At 55.5% G+C, this 16,152-nt stretch overlaps 1 protein-coding gene across 1 annotated transcript in view; it reads left to right on the top strand.

Moving 5' to 3' along the window:
* Positions 1 to 272: 272 nt before the first annotated feature.
* Positions 273 to 16,152, top strand: part of LOC146806289 (olfactory receptor 56A4-like) — a 110,020-nt gene continuing 94,140 nt past the window's right edge. Inside the window, exon 1 of the mRNA XM_085623935.1 lies at positions 273 to 402. Coding sequence (XP_085480061.1) covers positions 273 to 402 — 130 coding nt within the window. The remainder of the gene's footprint in view (positions 403 to 16,152) is intronic.

Raw genomic sequence — 16,152 nt, 5'->3', positions numbered from 1 at the left:
TAAGGATTTGGTCAGGTGCATTGTGAGAAATGTAGTCCTAACATCCCAAATAGCAAATCAGAGACCCTTGGATGTGTATTGTGGACACATTGGTATGCCAAAAGGACCTTCTGGAGCCATTTCCAGTAGTTTGGAGATGTTTTTGAATTGTTTTATAAAAAGTTCCATAAGGTGACTGACCCGTTGACGAAAGCCAAGCTGCTGACCTCGAGCCACAACCCGGCCTGAAATCCAGGTTTGCCGCGCTGTTGCTCTTGAGCTCATCTTCGTCAATGAGACTTCCAGGAAGTGACCGAAGGCTCCCACAGAACCAAGCTGATGACGAAGATGCAAATCCAGATTTAAAAAGTGCCTCAGCTGACGATGTGAGAAAAAGCTCTGGAAAAGTTTCTATGTCTGAAGGTAACATTTTGACAAAGGTCTCCTGCTTAGGCGCCGATCACGATCCTGTAAAAACCGGGTACGAACCGTCGGACGGAGCATATTCTCCGTCCGACGCGTACCCGGTCATCAAAATATACCAACATGGAATTACGATTCGCACGGAAACACCATTTCCGTACGAATCGTACGAAACCCCGACCGAACAAAATAAACATACAAATGCGATCGGGGAAAGCGCCGACCTGACGTCGGGACGCACGCAGCCTGCCATTCACGAACCAGGAATTACGATTCGCACCGACGTCATCCCGCACGGTGAATATTTTCCGGCAGCCAAAAACTGCCAGGAAATCAGGACGACGCGAACAAGGAGTACCAGTACGCGACGGACAGACAGGACGACGCGAACAAGGAGTACCCGTACGTGACGGACAGACATGGACCCGAACCTACGTGTCATCCCGGCCCTCATAGCAGTCCACCTCCTCTACAGGTTACGACGCAGAAGCCGTAGAAGGTCAGAACAAGAAAGAGAGGGGGGAAAGGGGGGGGGGCAGGACCAGGGGCCGGCCACAAAACCCCCACCATAGTCACACAGCACACATGCCCTGGACATACCTGACCCTCAGGCCCTGGTCACTACGAGGGGGTGGGGGCGTGGCCAGCTAAGCCAGCGACCGCCACAACGGAAGTTCTTGACGACGCGAACCTGCAACACAACCAGACAGGTACGTCCCGTACCCACGCCTTAAGAGCGTGGGTACGAGTCGTACCACGCCCACACCTATGTCACCCCAACAATGGCGGGACGGCTCGTACCCATGTGGCAAATGCCTGGGTACGGGCCGCACAAGCATCACATAGCGTGGGGACGGATATGTACGGACCGTACCCCCACCCCGTATGCATGGAGCGTACCCCCAACCCCAACAGTGTAAGTACGACACGTACCCCCACCCGCGTATGCAAGGAGCGTACCCCCCATGCCAACAGCGTAAGTACGACACGTACCCCCACCCGCGAATGCAAGGAGCGTACCCCCCATGCCAACAGTGTAAGTACGACACGTACCCCCACCCGCGAATGCAAGGAGCGTACCCCCATGCCAACAGTGTAAGTACGACACGTACCCCCACCCGTGAATGCATGGAGCGTACCCCCCATGCCAACAGTGTAAGTACGACACGTACCCCCACCCGCGTATGCAAGGAGCGTACCCCCCACCCCAACAGTGTAAGTACGACCCGTACCCCCACCCGCGTACGTATGGAGCGTACCCCCACCCCAACAGTGTAAGTACGACCCGTACCCTCACCTCGAATGCATGGAGCATACCCCCCAACAGTGTAAGTACGACCCGTACCCTCACCCGCGGACGTATGGAGCGTACCCCCACCCCAACAGTGTAAGAACGACCCGTACCCTCACCCGCGTACGTATGGAGCGTACCCCCCACCCCAACAGTGTAAGTACGACACGTACCCCCACCCGCGTATGCAAGGAGCGTACCCCCCATGCCAACATTGTACGTACGACACGTACCCCCACCCGCGAATGCAAGGAGCGTACCCCCCATGCCAACAGTGTAAGTACGACACGTCCCCCCACCCGCGTATGCATTGAGCGTACCCCCCACCCCAACAGTGTAAGTACGATCCGTACCCTCACCCGTGTACGTATGGAGCGTACCCCCACCCCAACAGTGTAAGTATGACCCGTACCCTCACCCGCGTACGTATGGAGCGTACCCCCCACCCCAACAGTGTAAGTACGACACGTACCCTCACCTCGAATGCATGGAGCGTACCCCCCACCCCAACAGTGTAAGCACAACACGTACCCTTACCTCGAATGCATGGAGCGTACCCCCCACCCCAACAGTGTAAGCACGACACGTACCCTCACCCGTGTATGCATGGAGAGTACCCCCCATGCCAACAGTGTAAGTATGACACGTACCCCCACCCGCGTACGTATGGAGCGTACCCCCATGCCAACAGTGTAAGTACGACACGTACCCCCACCCGCGTACGTATGGAGCGTACCCCCATGCCAACAGTGTAAGTACGACACGTACCCCCACCCGCATATGCATGGAGCGTACCCCCATGCCAACAGAGCAAGTACGACACGTACCCCCACCCGCATACGTATGGAGCGTACCCCCCACCCCAACAGTGTAAGTACGACACGTACCCTCACCTCGAATGCATGGAGCGTACCCCCCACCCCAACAGTGCAAGCATGACACGTACCCTCACCCGCGTATGCATGGAGCGTACCCCCATGCCAACAGTGTAAGTACGACACGTACCCCCACCCGCGTACGTATGGAGCGTACCCCCCACCCCAACAGTGTAAGTACGACACATACCCTCACCTCGAATGCATGGAGCGTACCCCCCCAACAGTGTAAGTACGACACGTACCCCCACCTCGAATGCATGGAGCGTACACACATCCGTGTATGTTATGAGCGTACATATTGTGAAATAGGAGAGGTGGGTGCAGAGTCCTCCCAGCAGTGCCCAGAGACAGGAGGGGTGGGTGCAGAGTCCTCCCAGCAGTGCCCAGACACAGGAGGGGTGGGTGCCTAACACTCCCAGCAGTGCCCAGAGACCGGAGGGGTGGGTGCAGAGTCCTCCCAGCAGTGCCCAGACACAGGAGGGGTGGGTGCAGAGTCCTCCCAGCAGTGCCCAGTCACAGGAGGGGTGGGTGCCTAACACTCCCAGCAGTGCTCAGAGACAGGAGGGGTGGGTGCCTATCACTCCCAGCAGTGCCCGGACACAGGAGGGGTGTGAGCAGAGTCCTCCCAGCAGTGCCCAGACATGAGAGGGGTGGGTGCCTATCACTCCCAGCAGTGCCCAGACACAGGAGGGGTGTGTGCAGAGTCCTCCCAGCAGTGCCCAGACACAGGAGGGGTGGGTGCCTAACACTCCCAGCAGTGCCCAGAGACAGGAGGGGTGGGTGCCTATTACTCCCATCAGTGCCGAGACACAGGAGGGGTGGGTGCAGAGTCCTCCCAGCAGTGCCCAGACATGAGAGGGGTGGGTGCAGAGTCCTCCCAGCAGTGCCCAGAGACTGGAGGGGTGGGTGCCTATCACTCCCAGCAGTGCCCAGACACAGGAGGGGTGAGCGCAGAGTCCTCCCAGCAGTGCCCAGACACAGGAGGGGTGGGTGCCTAACACTCCCAGCAGTGCCCAGAGACAGGAGGGGTGGGTGCCTATCACTCCCAGCAGTGCCCAGACACAGGAGGGGTGTGTGCAGAGTCCTCCCAGCAGTGCCCAGAGACAGGAGGGGTGGGTGCAGAGTCCTCCCAGCAGTGCCCAGAGACAGGAGGGGTGGGTGCAGAGTCCTCCCAGCAGTGCCCAGACATGAGAGGGGTGGGTGCAGAGTCCTCCCAGCAGTGCCCAGAGACAGGAGGGGTGGGTGCCTATCACTCCCAGCAGTGCCCAGAGACAGGAGGGGTGGGTGCAGAGTCCTCCCAGCAGTGCCCAGAGACAGGAGGGGTGGGTGCAGAGTCCTCCCAGCAGTGCCCAGAGACAGGAGGGGTGGGTGCAGAGTCCTCCCAGCAGTGCCCAGACATGAGAGGGGTGGGTGCAGAGTCCTCCCAGCAGTGCCCAGAGACAGGAGGGGTGGGTGCAGAGTCCTCCCAGCAGTGCCCAGAGACAGGAGGGGTGGGTGCCTATCACTCCCAGCAGTGCCCAGAGACAGGAGGGGTGGGTGCCTATCACTCCCAGCAGTGCCCAGACACAGGAGGGGTGGGTGCCTAACACTCCCAGCTGTGCCCAGACACAGGAGGGGTGTGTGCAGAGTCCTCCCAGCAGTGCCCAGACACAGGAGGGGTGGGTGCAGAGTCCTCCCAGCTGTGCCCAGACATGAGAGGGGTGGGTGCAGAGTCCTCCCAGCAGTGCCCAGAGACAGGAGAGGTGGATGCCTAACATTCCCAGCAGTGCCCATGGAACGCAAAGGGTGGAGAAGCCACAGATACCATGCCCACAAATGTCAGTCAGGTGCACAAAGACCCTGCAGTACATGTACCACATGTGTGCGAGGCTGGGAGTATACGCATGCATAGGGCCAAAAAGAAAACATATCCACATGAAGTCATGTCAATAGTCCACATACACAAGTACAATGACTACCAAGGATGCCACGAATGATGCAGGTGGAGAATGGCTCAGCATGCATGTGCAAAGTTGAAGGACTCCGTCACACACCCAGCTAATGTACACACAGCTCTGCGCTAAAGTCAGGGGACACCCTGCAGGGAAGAAGTCAGGGTACACAGAGGAAGGAATACACCTTGGGACAATTGCAACATGCAGCAACTGCTTACATGAATGGAGAAAGCTAGCTAACACCGTGTGATGGCACACAGATCCCAGGGTCCCCCCTATGAGCAGCACACTACTACATTTCCCACACACCCAACACATGAACACCACCCACAACCATGTAGCAGCCCCACCAACAGCAATGCCAGCAAAGCAGGAGTGTTCCAAGGGCAAAAAATAAATAGCTTTATTCAGCATGATCCAAAAACTGGTATGTAGTAAGTTCAATATTTACAAAGCCCATAGGGCAGTCCAGGAGTCACAGCTGGATGGGGGACACAGTGGGATGCGTGTCCCCTAGCTTGCCTGCACAGTTACAAGCCGTTGTCTTCCACAGGGGTGAGGGCATCATGTGGGGGGGAAGGAACAGGCACCGCAGGGACAGGAGGGCGAAGGGTAGGCGACGTGGGTGCAGGGATGGAGGACTCCACCACAGGGGGTGGGGCAGGGCCAAAGGTGGATTCTAGGAGCGCGCTGCACACCTCGGCAAGGTCCTCCAGGGACTCCCCTGCACCCGAAGGAACCACAGGCCCCAAGGAGGGGGGGGGGGTCAGAGGGATCGGTCGCAGCGCCACTGCGGGAGGGTGTGGACAGGGGGGGGGACTCAAGCACCCTGACCGTGGACTTCCTTGACCGCTTGCGGGATGGTGTCACTGTGGGGCTCAGGGACAGAGCGGCCATGAAGGAGTCTTTTGGGGGAGATGTGGCCAGGATAGCTGAGGGGAGGGGATTTGGAGGGAGTGGATTGGGTGGAATGCGGACTCCCACTCTGGCTGCGTGTCACACGTTTGCCCCCCGACCCAGTGGGTGTGCCTACTTCACCCTGTGTGTGCGTGTCAGGAGGTGTGCGGCGGACCTTCCCTGCTGGTGTGGTGCCTGTGTCTGTTGTGGTGGGTGCATGCTTACGTCTGGGTGTATGTGGGACAGGCATGGGAGTGGGAAGTGTGGAAGAGGCAGGGGCAGGGGTAGGGGGTGGGACGTAGCGCTGCAGGAGACCCACTGCTGCAGTCAGTGTGGAGTCTATGGACCTCAGCAAGTTGCGTTGGTCAGCCTGCGATGAATGAATGCCCTCCAAGTATGCCTCCATGTTGTTGAGGACCTGGCTGTGGGCATGGAGGACATTAAGGATCGCAGTCTGACCAATCTGCAACTGCCGCTGGATGTCCACAGACTCAGCATTGGCGGCAGCAGTGGAGACAGGGGCAGGGGGTGCGGTGCCTGGCAGGAAGGAGACATGTGGTGACCGGGCACTTTGGGAAGGGACACGAGCACGTGGGAGGTGGCTGATGCCAATGGAGGGGGCGGTGCGAGATGTAGGGCTGCTGTCAGATGGTGGTGCAGCCACCGCCCACTCGGAGAGATCATCCTCGGACCCGTCAGCTTCATACTCTGTTGTGCCAGTCGACAGGTCCCCGGGTTCACTCTCCTCCGCCTCAGTCCCACTCGAAGTGCCAGGCACGATGTCACCGCTGGCACTGGTGCTCGGTCCCTCCGCGCCGTCTGTGTCCATGTCTTCCTCCGTGTCCCCCGACGATGCTGTGGGCAGGGTGAAGAGACAGAAATTAATCATACACCTGTATACATATGTCACATGAGTCAAATCTACTTAGGTTATAGTGCATAGCCTGAAACAAAGGAAGAGTTACAACTACAAAACAAGGTACATATGTAGGCCCTGCAAGACACAATTGTGTGACCCACCATGCCATGGAAAAACTATGGAGAGCATGACACAATAGCAAATGAGATGACATGGAATTTTGACTGAGGAGCAAGGCCCTGGGGACAATCCAGCACTGCATCTGCACCACACAGCGTGGCAGGCAATAGGGATGAGCAGGGACCACATCCAGGAACTAGAGGCACATGCAGCATCGGTAATACTGATAACATGCCCACCCTGACTGGCACACAGCACCTTGAGTGTATGTCCAGACAAACATCACACACTGGCCAGTCCTAGCAAGAAGATTACAGGTCTTGACATGTAGGCCATGCCCGCACCACCCACCCCCTACATGAGACAAATCTGTGGAGACACAGGAAGCACTTACATCTCTTAGTCTGGGTGAAATACACATGGGATGCAATAATTCAATATTGCACACAAAATACCCAAGGTGCGCCTGTCCAAATAATCATGTACAAATGGGCATCATCAGATGATAGCAACAAGACACACAGGCAATGGCCACCGTGAGTATGTACTTGGAAAATCAGGTCAGGCTGGACAGTGGACACTTGTAATACATCTCACGTCAATATACATGGTGCCAGGGGACAATGGCACAGAGCACAACCTATGCTGTAGACACAGAGATTGTCGACATTCTCGGATTACACACATGATACCTAGGAAAAGATGCCCCTGGGGACAGTAGTGGCCACACAACTCCATGCTCCTGAATGGGAATGACTGCAACACACGCTAACATCCCTGCACTATGCGTAACGCACACTCATGCACATCATGTCACAGGCCACCACATGGGACATGCCTGCTGGAAGGCCTCGCACTCAAGAGATTAACTCCCATGTCTGGAATCAGCATTATTGCCAACTGACATGGAACCCACAAGTCCAGAACTGGACAGGGCACAGGCAAGGTCACAAAACCTGTTACACACCACCCCCACACATGATGCTGCAGGCATTGCACACTTGGAGAAGGTGTCAGGCTACATAACCTTGTGATGGAGTGACTACACACAGACCAGGGAACACATTGCAAGGAGGGGAAGGGAGGCAGGAGAGCACTGCAATACTGTGGGTAACAGGATCTGCACAGCACCATAAACCCTGGAAGTGTATCCATGGAACAGTGCACTTACAAATGCTGGTGAAACACAACAAACACACACATGTACCTACCCCCTTCCGGCTGCTGCATCTCCTGTAGGCGCCTGTCCAAGTATGGAAAGACCACCGCCAGCACACGTTTCTGGATGTGGGAGAGACGGCGGCGCCCGCGGTTCTTATGGCTCTCAGGTGAGTCCCCCAGCAGGACCCGTGCGATCCTCCGCGTCCAGCACCGGATATCCTGCCAGCGTTTCCTCACCTGGGACAGGCGCCGCTTCCGACCATCCGCACTCCTCACGGCGCTGACGGCGTCCAGCCATATCTGCTCCTTGGCAGAGGCGTCTACCTGTGAGGATGAACAAGTGACACTACATCAATACACCTGGCACATGTCACAGGGACACAGATTAGAACACATTTGCTGTTTACAACAAGGCATAGTATGCATCCAACGCATTGCACCTTTGTCATAGGGACATGATCCTCTGGGGGAAGGCCAAAAGCAGTACGTGCCATTGAAAGGACACAGGTGGAATGAGGGCAACTACACAATCAATGATCCAGGCTCACACTGTGCATCACACCCACCCCTCCTGTCGCTGGGCACTGCTGGGAGTGATAGGCACCCACCCCTCCTGTCTCAGGGCACTGCTGGGAGTGATAGGCACCCACCACTCCTGTGACTGGGCACTGCTGGGAGGACTCTGCACCCACCCCTCCTGTCTCTGGGCACTGCTGGGAGTGATAGGCACCCACCCCTCCTGTCTCAGGGCACTGCTGGGAGGACTCTGCACCCACCCCTCCTGTGTCTGGGCACTGCTGGGAGTGATAGGCACCCACCCCTCCTGTGTCTCGGCACTGCTGGGAGTGATAGGCACCCACCCCTCCTGTCTCAGGGCACTGCTGGGAGGACTCTGCACCCACCCCTCCTGTGTATGGGCACTGCTGGGAGTGATAGGCACCCACCCCTCCTGTGTCTGGGCACTGCTGGGAGTGATAGGCACCCACCACTCCTGTGACTGGGCACTGCTGGGAGGACTCTGCACCCACCCCTCCTGTCTCTGGGCATTGCTGGGAGTGATAGGCACCCACCCCTCCTGTCTCAGGGCACTGCTGGGAGGACTCTGCACCCACCCCTCCTGTGTCTGGGCACTGCTGGGAGTGATAGGCACCCACCCCTCCTGTGTCTGGGCACTGCTGGGAGTGATCGGAACCCACCCCTCCTGTCTCAGGGCACTGCTGCGAGGACTCTGCACCCACCCCTCCTGTCTCTGGGCACTGCTGGGAGTGATAGGCACCCACCCCTCCTGTCTCAGGGCACTGCTGGAAGGACTCTGCACCCACCCCTCCTGTCTCTGGGCACTGCTGGGAGTGATAGGCACCCTTCCCTCCTGTCTCAGGGCACTGCTGGGAGTGATAGGCACCCACCCCTCCTGTCTCAGGGCACTGCTGGGAGTGATAGGCACCCACCCCTCCTGTCTCAGGGCACTGCTGGGAGTGATAGGCACCCACCCCTCCTGTCTCTGGGCACTGCTGGGAGACATCAGGCATTCCCCCCCTGGGACCCCCCCTACAGTACATAGCATGTGTGTCACACCTGGACACAATGGCAGAAGTCACAGTCACAAAAAAGGGACACAGTCTGTGCCAGTGGACACTGCACTCACCTGATAACCTGGTCGCCCATACAGCATGGGGTACCGTGGGAGGATCACATCCACCAAAGCCATGTTCTCCTCCAGGGTGAATGGCTGTGACCTCTCCACAGCCCTTGATATGGTTCCAGGGAATCAGTAGCAGCAGCTGGGTCGTGGAATACAGAGATGTGCAGGCAAGTGCTCCCTCATGGGACCTGGCTGCCTTATATCTGCCTTGCTGGCCCATCTCATGCACAGGAGTACAGAGTGATTGGTCACTCACATTTGCATCCTATGTTTCCTCCAATCCCTTCAAACCTAGCAGTCTGTGGGTTCTCAATATGTTTTTTCTCCTGCATGATGTCAGCCCCACAAACACATTGCAACAAAGTAGATTCATTCCAACTGAATTCTGCTGTGCACCTTCCTGAACAAATTCAAAATTTGAACTTGGTCTCCATGACAACCAGCATGCATGTAGGCCTTAATACTTGTCCCTCATGTGTCCCCTATGTAATTTGGAGCTTCACACACAGGTACGGTGCGTTCCGGGGCCCTAGGGCACCCCAAATGCATAGCAACGGCCCGTACACGTGTGCCTACGTTCACTATCACTATGGGTGTCCTCGCGTATGCGTACTCGTAGTGGTACGGGCCGTACAAACGCCTGTACGCTCCCTATCACTATGGGTGTCCTCGCGTATGCGTACTCATAGTGGTACGGGCCGTACACACGCCTGTACGCTCCCTATCACTATGGGTGTCCTCGCGTATGCGTACTCGTAGTGGTACGGGCCGTACACGCGCCTGTACGCTCCCTATCACTATGGGTGTTCTCGCGTCTGCGTACACGTAGTGATAGGGAGCGTACAGGCGCATGTACGGCCCGTACCACTACGTGTACGCATACGCGAGGACACCCATAGTGATAGGCAGCGTAGAGGCGCGTGTACGGCCCGTACCACTACGTGTACGCATACGCGAGGACACCCATAGTGATAGGGAGCGTACAGGCGCGTGTACGGCCCGTACCACTACGTGTACGCATACGCGAGGACACCCATAGTGATAGGGAGCGTACAGGCGTGTGTACGGCCCATACCACTACGTGTACGCATACGCGAGGACACCCATAGTGATAGGGAGCGTACAATAATAATAATAATAATAATATGAAATTTATAATGCGCTCAGCTTACCCAGGGGCATCCCGGCGCAAAAGACCTGAAGGAGAGACACAGCTAATCACTGCTATGGAAACAGGTGGGTCTTAAGAAGTTTCCTAAATGGAAGGATCTTGGGCTCTGAGCGAATCTTGAGGGGCAGAGAGTTCTAAAGAGAGGCCACTTGCACAGAGAAGCGCCTGCCCCCAGAACGAGCTCTTCTTACTCTTGCTAACTGCAGAAGGTGTTTTTGGTCCGAGCGCAGCAGACGTGGGGGTTTGTAAGGACGGGCCATATTAGCAAGGATGGGGGGGCCTTTGCCATGTAAAATTTTATGGGCTGTACATAGCGCTTTAAATTTCACCCGCTCCTTCACGGGGAGCCAGTGAAGCGCTTTGAGGGCCGGGGCAGCAGACTGCCTTCTGGGAACATCCATAAGGACTCTCGCAGCTGCGTTTTGCACCTGTTGGAGGGTTTTGAAGGTCGCTTCAGGAGCACCGAGAAACAGCGCATTCCCATAATCGAGCCTCGATAGAATCAGGCCACGTATCAACAGCTTCCTTGCTGAATCAGGAAGCAGAGGTAGCACCTTTCGGGCTGATCTCAGTAAACCAAAGCAAACCCCTGCGGTCTTCCTGGCATGAGTCCTGAAGGACAGGTCTTCTTCCAACCATACTCCCAAGGACTTGATCTCCTTCTTGGGGGATGGTGGGTCACCAAGAGACCGGCGCGTGTACGGCCCTACCACTATGGGTGTTCTTGCGTATGCGTACTCGTAGTGGTACGGACCGTACACATGCCTGTACGCTCACCATCACGATGGGTACACATACGGCAGCACTCCCATAGTGATATGGGAACGTACACAGGCCCTCTTAGCAGCAGTACGGCGGTTTTCACACATCACAGTGGTGACAGGCAGCACACAGGAAGGAATAGGGCGGACATACTTGTCCATGGATGGACATCAAGGCATTGTCTGTGCATTACTACATGTGTGGGGCACAGGTGTGACAGGCTGTGATGTGGAACATTACTCCTGAGTGGAGAAGGCACCAGATGTATGATGAGATGTGTACAGATGTAATGTGTGACGGTGCAATGTGTGCCAGGCATGCCCTTGACTCCTTGGACATGTGTTCATGTCGTACTGCACACTTGGGATGAGCGACACTGGCATGGCACGGACACCAACACACAGAAGTGTCCCCTGATGCCCGGTACAGGGGTTACCACACCTGACTTGTCACTACCCACGGTGCACGATGTGACTATGTCATGTATGTGTGGGGGCTTCCCATTAGGTTGATGTTGGAGCACCCTCAAAAGCTGCAGCTGTTGCAGCAACCAACATGTGTCTGTGTGTAGATTGACATTGCACACTGTTCCGCACACCATGCCACATGTGGTATCGGATGTGAGGTGCGTATGTATGCATGGGACACGGAGTAGCGTAACAAGGACATGTCTGCATCCTCTCAATGAATGTGTGGTGAGTCATGACATGTGCACCTTCATGGCAAGGTGTGTGGGCTGTCCTAGTGTAATGTCATGTGACCTGTGGCTCTAGTGTTCCGCTACCAGTCTCTGCAATCGGCATCCTACTTCTGCTGATGTGTGGGTGTATGTCACTCCTGTCTTGCGTTTGGCTGTTCACTTGCACTGGGACACAGCTAATCCCATGGCATGGCATGTGGAGGTTCTCAATCTCCGTGTGTAGCTGGGTCTTGGTAGGAGTGTCACCTGGCAGCCATACGTGTCCAGGGCATGTGGCACATACCTGACTCCGTATAAAGCATATGGGTATAGACAGATTAACATGTGCTCAGTACAAATTATTTGTTGTTGTGGTGCACTCACTCTTCCTTGTCACTTCCAAATTACTGCAGAGCGCCGCCTCTTCCCCGAGCAATTCCGGACTTGGCTGCCATGCGGGAGAATGATCGTATCCGGTGCTACCGCTTCCCACAACGGTTGATTCTGGAGTTGACGGCGAGACTGGCACCACACCTGCAACCGCTGCACAGGTATCCTACGGCACTGACACCCAAGCTGAAGGTAATGGCAGCCCTACATTTTCTAGCCACGGGTACCTTTCAAAATACCATAGCTCATGTTGGTGGCATGTCCCAGAGCATGTTCTGCCGTGTGCTGCATGATTTCTTAGAGGCCATGTTGATTCACCTGGAAGACTTCATCAAGTTCCCAACCCCTGAAATGTTGACTGGGGTCAAGCGTGGATTCTATGCCCTGGGAGGGATACCCCATGTCATTGGGTCCATAGATGGGACACCACCACACGCACAGGAGGTAGCGTACCGCAATCGGAAGCACTATGTCAGGAATCACGGGAGGTTTCCTCCCTCAATTTCCACTGTGGCTACTATTTTTGCTTTACAAACCCATTCAAGTACAAACGACCTCTTTAGCTGGAGCAATTGCTGGCATCGCAGAAATTCCAACATGGCTGCCAATAATCCAATACTGCAACAGCATACCGCTGTTTAGCAGTCTAGTGTTTTTTGTATCAACTGCCTGAGGAATGTTCTTCAACATTCCTCAGTGCACTTCACTGAGGAAATCACGAGAGGAACACCTGTTTACAAGCGTCGTGGAAGATAGTTAGGGTAGAAGCGTTAACTCGGGGTTAGTAAGCGCCGGTCTACATACACTTCAGGAAACAGGTCAGCCTAAACTCATTATTGTTTAATAATACTTGTCTGAGAGAAAAAATGTCGACTTCATTAAAAAAAAACTAAATAGCTGTTAGTGAATTCAAAACTACTAATAATAGAAGAGGTTTATAGGTAATGAACCATATTGGCAAGCACTATAATATCTGATCCGACTTGTGAATTCAAGTGCGAGCGTTTTATCTGTTCAGACGCTGCACTTGACTGAGAAATTCCCTTGAAGCACTGTTAGACTCGGGGGTCTCTGGTTGGCGCAAGGTTGCCCTTGTGTCAAGCAGGAACCCTCTCCTCTACGTCAGGGCGCAGGATAACCCCTCGTGAATGACCCTTGCTCACCCTCTAGGTGCGTGGCGTGAGCAGCCAAGGCGATTCCTCAGGCGTTGTTGGTTAAGCACTTACAATCACACACACAGTAAATACATCAATACCCCCAGAAACGGACACCAGCCTTGGATATGTAGAAAAATACGCTTCTTTATGTAAAAATAGGTATATATATCTCAGCAGACTTATCACAAGACCAATAACGTTTTCGCTATGCCACCAGGTTGTAAAGCAGGCAAATGTTCGTTGTTCGTAGCTTCAAATGGAGACCTTGTAGTCTCTTGCAAATGTTACTTGGGGTTCCAGTACTCACAGAGATCGGCTCCTGCGAACGGGGAAATAAGGCGTTGCGGGCCCCGAGCCCGATACTGGAACTTCTTTCGTGATGTGGAGAGTCGGCACAGGTCGGTGCGGCTCTCAGCTTGGGAAGTGTTCTTGGGTCCTTAATCAGCAGGTGTGGGCAAGTAGGCAGGCGCGGCCAGCGACCCTTTAGCACGGCGGTGCCGGAGGGTCTCCACAGCGGGGGCGGCGCGGCCTGAGATGTCCGGGGAGAGCGAAGCGGGGTCGCAGGGCACGGTCAGTGCAGCTGGATGACCCGGCGTAGATCACAGTCGTCGGACGGTTTCCGGCGGGAGGGGTGATAGCGCGGTCAGCGCGCTCCAGTAGCAGGCGGTGACAGGGATGCAGGCGACCTGGCCCGGGGACAGAGAGCGGCTCTGGACGGAGCGGGGCTCTCACGGGTTTGAGGCAGGCAAGCTTCTGAGTGTCACGGCCCTAGGAGGGGCGATGAGGGGCGCAGTCTCTTTCCAGCGGGATGCACGCACGGCTCGAATTGGAGGACGAGCAAAAGCACAGAGAACCCACTGGTCCTGGGGTTCAGTTCAGGGGGCAAGCTCAGATCAAGCCCTTGGAGAATGTTCAAGCACAAAGTAGCAAAGTCTTTTCAGTAGTCTCTTCCTCTCCTTTCTCAGCAAGGCAAGCAGCAGGCCAGCTCCTCCAGCGTCTTCTTCTCCTTCTAGTCGGGCAGAGGTTCTTTGTGGTAAACAGGATTCTGATTTCTTAGGAGCCAGGCTCCTACTTTTATACCATGATTCTTTTGTTCTTTTAGCGCCAGGGGGCCTGGGCCTGGCTCAGTCCAGTTCTGGAGCACTTTGTTATGGTGACTCTGCTCTTTCCTTTCAGCAGCAGGGCAGAGACATCAGCCGCTCCACAGGGGGCGGCGCCGGCTTTGTGGTGGCAGAGCACAGGTCTATTCAAGAGTCAAGGTGTACTCCTCCCACCCATCCAGGTGTCACCTCTCTACCCACCACCTGGCAGCCAACCTGTCTCTGGGGATTCCCCAACCCTGCTCCTCACTTTTGCCAGGCAGAACACATACACACAGCAGAGGCGGACTGAATGGCCAGGTCAGTAAATACTAACTTTCTAAAAGTAGTATTTACAAACCCAGGATATTAAAATAAACTTGACTACAAGAAGTATTTTATTATTCTGAGTTCAGGCATACTAAACTTGACATTCTACCATGCTCTCTGACTCCACTGGGGTCACAGCGTTGGCGTGATCCCAGCAGCCCATTCTGGCCTATGGAGAGCAGGTAGCCTTCAATGGTGAAAAACGAAAAGGGCTGTAATTCACTACTAAGACATGCCACACACATCAGGGCATGTCCTACCTTATGCCTACAATGCACCCTGCCCTTGGGCCTACCAGAGGGGTGGCTAATATGTAGGTAAGGGAAGGTTTAGGGACTGGCAAGTGGGGGCACTTGCGCAGTCAGCGCGACAGTCCCAGACTGCACGCAGGGTCTGCGGTGGCAGACCCTAGACACATTTTACAAAGCCGCTTTCCGTGGGTGGCGCAACCAGCGCTGCAAGCCCACCAGCAACATTGGCATTCACAAGCCCTGGCACCCCTGGTGCACTTTACTGGGGACTGACAGTGAGTCCAATAAACCAATCAGGAACATCAATTACAGGTACACTTTACCTAGGGAGCACTTGCACTGCGGCACGGATTAGCCGTGGCGCAGTGCCCTGAGCGGACAACACCAGCAAAACAATCGAGGCACACCATCAAAAGTGGAAGGGAAACTCACGCCAAGGTGCCAGGTCTAACACGTGTCCCCTCCAGCTGAAATGTGGGGAGAACTACCCTTGCCCAGGGGGTTCCTCGTCACTAAGGCGGAAATACCTGGACAGACCGTCAGCGTTGGCGTGATCTGTACCAGGACGGTGTTCCACCGTAAAGTCCATACCCTGTAGGGAGATGGACCACCTCAACAGCTTCGGGTTCTCACCCCTCATTTGCATCAACCATCTGAGGGGCCTGTGGTCCGTCTGAACCCGGAAGTGAGACCCAAACAAGTAGGGTCTTATCTTCTTCAGCGCCCAGACCACAGCAAATGCTTCTCGCTCAATTGCACTCCACCTACTTTCCCGTGGAAGTAACCTCCTACTGATGAAGGCTACGGGTTGGTCCCAGCCCTCCTCAGTCATCTGTGAGAGTACAGCCCCTACACCATGCTCTGAAGCGTCTGTCTGCACTAGGAATTCCTTGGAGAAGTCAGGGGCCAAGAGCACGGGCGCCGTGCACATGGCAGTCTTCAGGGTGTCGAAAGCTTTCTGACAGGTGTCAGTCCAGATCACGTTCCTGGGCTGCTTCTTGGAAGTCAGCTCTGTCAAGGGGGCAACAATCGTTCCATAGCCCTTGACAAACCTCCTGTAGTACCCAGTGAGCCCCAGGAAGGCCCTCACTGCGGTCTGCGTCTTGGGGGGTTCCCAAGCCAGGATGGTCTCAATTTTGGGTTGCAAGG

The sequence above is a fragment of the Triturus cristatus genome, chromosome 8 (genome assembly GCF_964204655.1).
Source record: "Triturus cristatus chromosome 8, aTriCri1.1, whole genome shotgun sequence".
Classification (NCBI taxonomy): domain Eukaryota; kingdom Metazoa; phylum Chordata; class Amphibia; order Caudata; family Salamandridae; genus Triturus; species Triturus cristatus.
This window is presented reverse-complemented; position numbering and strand designations above follow the sequence as displayed.